Below are 5,745 nucleotides of genomic sequence, written 5' to 3' on the forward strand. Positions count from 1 at the left end.
CTGGTAAAAGCAAACGTAGATCTCTACTAACAGATTGCTAGCTGGAGTTAACTAACTTACGATGACTTACTTTAGGCTTGGAGACATGTGGAATGGAAGCTGAAGAAAATTATTATGTAACTAATTCAAAAAGGCCATTGTCACATCTTTCCTTGTCAATGTCCTCATTTTCACATGACACCTAGGAAGTTATGAATTTTATTGGCAATTCAATGTAGTAACTCTCAGAATCAAACTTTAAGTTTGCTTTTCAAGAATATTGATACTCTGTCCATAAAACAAGAGATTATTTTAACAGTGCTTATAGAAGTTCAGAGTTATATCCCATCTCCTATGATGATAACACGGAAATTTAACCTTATTATTCTCTTTCTTTATATCAGTTGCCTTCACAGCCTCCCTAAATCTCCCATCATATTCAGTAGCAACCTGGCTACACAGAGCATAGCCCTCAGTAAGGTCTTGATTTAAATGACCGTTTTTTCTTCTTTTCTTGCTTCCTTCCTTCCTTTCTTTCTTCCTTTTTTTTCAATAGAATACCAGAGAGTGCTAAGTTCCCACCCAAGACTATTAACTATATATTAATTATGCTGTTGTTGTTTGCTACTTTGTTTACTCCATGCAACATGTACCAATAGCCTATATTTCCTGGAGGATCTGTTGTCTTATTATATATTACCTAATGAGAAAGGAGCACTCAATCACATTGTAAACCCCGGGATAAACCACAGAGGACATGTTTAACAGCTGTCCCACTGGAAAATGAGAAGACTGGTGTTTATCCATAACTGTTATTCCTGTTTAGTTGAGGGAGTTACTTTTGGGATATACCTACATGCAAATTTGAGATTCTTTATACCTTGGAGAAGTTAAAAATACATGGAACTGTCAACCATACATTAAGAGTTACCAGTTGTACAATAAATTATTCCAAAACTTGGCACTTAAACACACACACACACACACACACACACACACACACACATTATCTCGTAGCTTCTATGGGTTAGGAATTTAGACATAGTTTACCTGGGTCCTCTGCTTCTAGGTCTTCCAAAAGGCTGTGATCAATATGTTAGCCAAGGTCTCAGTCTTCCTAAAGCTTGTGCAGAAAAGGATTCAGTTCCCAGCAGACTTACGTGGTTGCTGGTAGAATTCAATTCCTTGTGACTTATTGAAGAGAAGGCCTCAGTTCCTATCTCAGTGATGGTTACAGGCTTCCCAGTTTCTTGCCATGACAGCCTCTCCAATAGGACAATCTGCTTCATCAAATCATCAAAGCCAAGAAGGCAGTGAAATGAGTCTACAAGCAAGGTAGAAGCAATGTCTTTTGTAACCTAATCACATAAGTGACATCTTATCAATTTTGTTGTTTTCTGTTCTTTACAAGTGAGCCACTATGTCCAACTCACATTCAAGTGGAAGGAATTGCACAAAGTGTGGATATTACAAGGCAGGGTTATTGTGGCCCATCTTAGAAGTCTGTCTACACATAAACTTTGCCTTAATTATGAATTGAGGAAATGTGGTCCAGTGCATCAAATCATTTGCTGCAGTTAACTGTAAAATCTCCAAATTCCCTAATATGGTAGTGTACAGAAAGTTATGTCATTCCACATGAACATATTAGTGATAAAACATACATGATGCATGTTAAAGAAGATGTTATATCCATTCATATACTCGATCCTAAAAAAAAAAGGGTAAAATAAGTATTTAATTATTGTCTATATATTTTCAATAGGAGACACAGAAATTCCAAGGGGTTGCCTATGGTTTTTTTTTTTTTTTTAATTTGCTTTTTATGTAACTTCATCACTCTTGGCTTCAATTCAATAGGTGTTCGTTGACTTCTCACTACATTATACATGTAACATACATGAATAAACAAATAGTTCTCTGGTCTCAGATCTTAAGCTCGTATGGGAGACAAGCAAGGAAATTAGTCCTTACAGTACATGCTGAGGTAATTATGAAGCTGTTTACAGGGTTTGGAGACTTACATATAGTGTATTTGGAATCAAGGGAAAGCTTTACAGAAAGTGCCACCTGAGCTAAGTTAAGACTTGGGGGGTGGTACATAAAATTCCTGGAGCTATGTTACCAGGGTGATGTCACAGGGAAATGACTGAAGCCATGCTAAGGGGCTGGAATTTAACTGATGTTGACAGCTAATTATGTGATCAGGCTTGTATCTTTGTACCATGACTCCAGGCAATTTTGGACATGTTAAGGTTGAAGTACCTGCTGTACAGCTGGAGAGAACTTAATTTATGAACCCTAAACTCTTACTCTTGCTTCTACTTTTCCCAAAGGTGGAATGCCTTAATGATCTATAGAAAAACTATCCTAAGACACAGGATGACATGATTCATCAATGGATAATCAACAAATGATGCACAAGTACAAGAAATACTGGGCGAGTCATACGGATTAAATTGACTCCATATTTAAGTTGCTTCCAGGTAGTATTGAAGAGTCTAAAGATAGGCCGTACCACATGAACTAAGAGAAAAACAAAATTAAGGTTCCAGTAACTTAGTAGTTCAACACTAGTGGCATATATGAACTCTGGGATTACAGTGAGGACTGACCTGCACAGCTATTTTTTTCCAGGAAAGGATGTAAACGACCCAGAGCAGTCTTTCAAGAATCCAAAAATATAGACCTTTATGTGACTGTTCCGGTTTTTAAATATTGTTTTAAAAACAATACAGGAGTCCCTCACCAAAAACCTGAGAGGCCGAACAGACCACCAGTTAACCTATTTTATAGTGCTCTAACATCAGTGGATTCCAAAAGTGACCAAATTGGGACTGAAATATTCTGTAGCCAATTTCTTTTTCCCTGCCCTAAAACAAAGAGCTAGGAACTAATTCATTACATTTTAAGTAGTAAGAAGCATTTCACTACTCATAACATCAGTTTGATTCACTATTACTAATCAGAGCCATCTTTTAACCCATTTCTACTAGGCAAAGCTCCAGAATAAATTGGGAACATTTCCTATAATCTATCTTAACATGCTATTACCTTCTATTTCAAATTTTCTATTTTTATCCTGTCTAAAGAAGACTAATGTTGATCAGCAGCAAATTTATCAAGGCTAAAATTTTAGTTTTATGTTACAAGTCTGGAGGAAAAGATGCATCTCTTGAATTTCCATCTGCATACACTACTGGTTTTCCTCATGATTAATTTACCACTCACTGAAAACAAACCACAACAATTTGACTCCTTCAAAGTATGGACTAAAAATACTTTTTTTCTCCTTTTAAATCAACAACAACAAAATATCACAATGCAACCAAAGTCAGGCATGCATTTCTCTTTATAACATAAGTTACCAACAAGGAAGGTCCTAACCCAATCAAAAATTAAATCTCAGAATTTAAAACCAATTAACAACTGAACTGCACACATATTTTGATCAAGAAACTAGTAATGGAATGTTACCCAAATAAGAAAAGCAAGCACAATGCTCAATTTTCACATTCCATATTTCAGAGAAGAGGCATTAAGGATTTATGCCGTAAGTTTATTTACAGACACATCTAGTATTTTGAACTCAATAATTTGATCCATTTTCAAAGAGACTGCACCTCTTAAAATGCTCCCCTGCATATCTGCTTCATGAATTAAATAAAATATCCTTATTTCTTAAGCAGTTGGTGTCTTACTATAAAGAAAGGTGCGGCAAATCCAGACCCAAGGTACAGAGTCATCATAATTAGTAACCGCCACTTGTTTTCCACCGAAAACGGCAAATTCTTCCCTGGGCCCTCCTCATAGTGGCTCCTACGGACCACAGAGGTTGTGAACCTCCGGATGCTCTGTCCCAGCATAGCGCTGTTGGGAGTTCTGCGAAAGGCGCAGAGACCAAATGTGGAAGAAATGGCGGCACCACACCAAGTCCTCCGATTTTCACGACCTTGTTCCCTCTGCCTATGGTTTTAAGTTGAGTGGTTTGTAGAACAACATAGGCAGGAGCATTCAAACAGCCAAACTAAAAATAAAGAAAGAAATAAAGGTATTTTTCAATATCCTTGCTTGATTATAACCAAATTAATCATGACTAGCAAAACCACTAATAAAGTGATCTAAAACAAATTATATCCTAGAGAGATATACAAATGAGTCAAGCTTAGCCTAGCTTTTCTGAATTCAAATCCTCATTAAAAGATCTTTATCTCAGTGGGTTTAAGTAAAAAGCAAGCAGGATACAAGTATTTCCTTTTCTCTAGAAAGAGTGGAGGACTGATGGAGGATGAGAGCTATAATTTATGTATATATAATTTTAACAATGTAGGCAAATTAAAGTGCTGACTCTTACTATTTGTTAATTTAAATAAGCCATATCATACAGGCATGCAAAATAAATTTTCCTAGAATTTGCAACAGGAAAATAAAACTTTTGGCCCTCAAATATTTCCCTATAGCTTACCCCATACTCTAAGAAATATAAAACTTACCTATATAATTTTATCTTTGGGAATAACTATTTAGGAAATAATGGTTAAAAAGTGCAAATTATTTGAAACATTAATTTATTTTCCAATCAGCATCCATAATCCTACATTTAAGAAATACTTCTTTGAAGATATAGATGAATAAATCCTAATAAAAATTATTTTAAAAATAACTAAGATAAATTATTTCAAATAGTTATTATTTCAAATAATTTAGGGATTTTAGAGTCTGTTATTTTAGATATGTTTGCTGGTATGTCTTATATCTTAGACAATAACTTATTTTTGTAGGAGAGCTGTTATCACCTATTATCCTAGTTTACTATGAGCATTTTAAACCAGATCTTAGGGTGTGGATTTCCTTTCTGTCTGGACCACTTTCTACCTTTGGTAGCAAACTAAATCTGTGTGTGTGTGTGTGTGTATGTATGCCAATATCCCATGGATTAGAAATACATTTCGAAAATATTTCGAAAATAGAGTGAAGAAAAACTGATTTAACTCAAACATTGTCTTTATAAATAAAAAAAATGTAGCTTTTATAAGTAAGCCTGATTGTCTCTGACTTGATGAAAAATTTGGGTCTTTAAAAGGAGTTCAAAAGGATAGTAATCTTCCTAAGTTTTCTCCAGTAAAATCACTTTCAGTTCTAACACTCCAAAGGCACTCTGCTAGAGACCATTTTTCCTGATACTAGTTGATACTGACTGCAGGCAAGGAAGAATAGATTGCCTATGACAAGAAATTCAGGACACAGGAAAAAACAGGAGGAAATCCACGTGAGCAGATTCGTATTTTTTCTTTCTTCATTTCTTCTAAGTTCAAAAGTAAAATGAGTTGATTAGTTTAGGAATCTATCATTCAGTTTTGTAAAATATGAAGTAACTAGTTGAAACATCTACAGGATAAAAAGTTAATTAAACTATTTGTTTTCAGTGTTAAAGTAAGCTTGTATGACTGTATGTGCATATACCAAAATGCATCTTATTTTAATCAACTGTATTAGAAATTAAAGTTTTGTCTTTAAAATCCAGAGGGCTTTACATTGCAACAGTTATACATATATCATCAACAAGTAATACATTTTTATAATGATTATAAATTATTTAACAAGAGATAAATTGTTCTTTAAACATTTCTGAAAATTTGTACTTTTAAGGAGAAAAAAATAACTTACCAAAATATATTTACATTATTGCTTAAGAAAATAAAAATCATGTGAAAAACATGATTATATTATGTATTAATGTCTGTGTCTGAGTGTGTATATATTTAT

General features: G+C 34.3%; 1 protein-coding gene across 1 annotated transcript; it reads right to left on the minus strand.

The window, feature by feature from the left end:
- Positions 1-3,524: 3,524 nt before the first annotated feature.
- LOC118909218 (cytochrome c oxidase subunit 7C, mitochondrial) lies at positions 3,525-3,949 on the minus strand. Its single transcript, XM_036879474.2, has one exon. It carries the CDS (start codon positions 3,843-3,845, stop codon positions 3,654-3,656), a length of 192 nt encoding a protein of 63 aa, XP_036735369.2. The 5' UTR covers positions 3,846-3,949; the 3' UTR covers positions 3,525-3,653.
- Positions 3,950-5,745: the final 1,796 nt, after the last annotated feature.

The sequence above is a fragment of the Manis pentadactyla genome, chromosome 6 (genome assembly GCF_030020395.1).
Source record: "Manis pentadactyla isolate mManPen7 chromosome 6, mManPen7.hap1, whole genome shotgun sequence".
In the NCBI taxonomy this organism is placed as follows: domain Eukaryota; kingdom Metazoa; phylum Chordata; class Mammalia; order Pholidota; family Manidae; genus Manis; species Manis pentadactyla.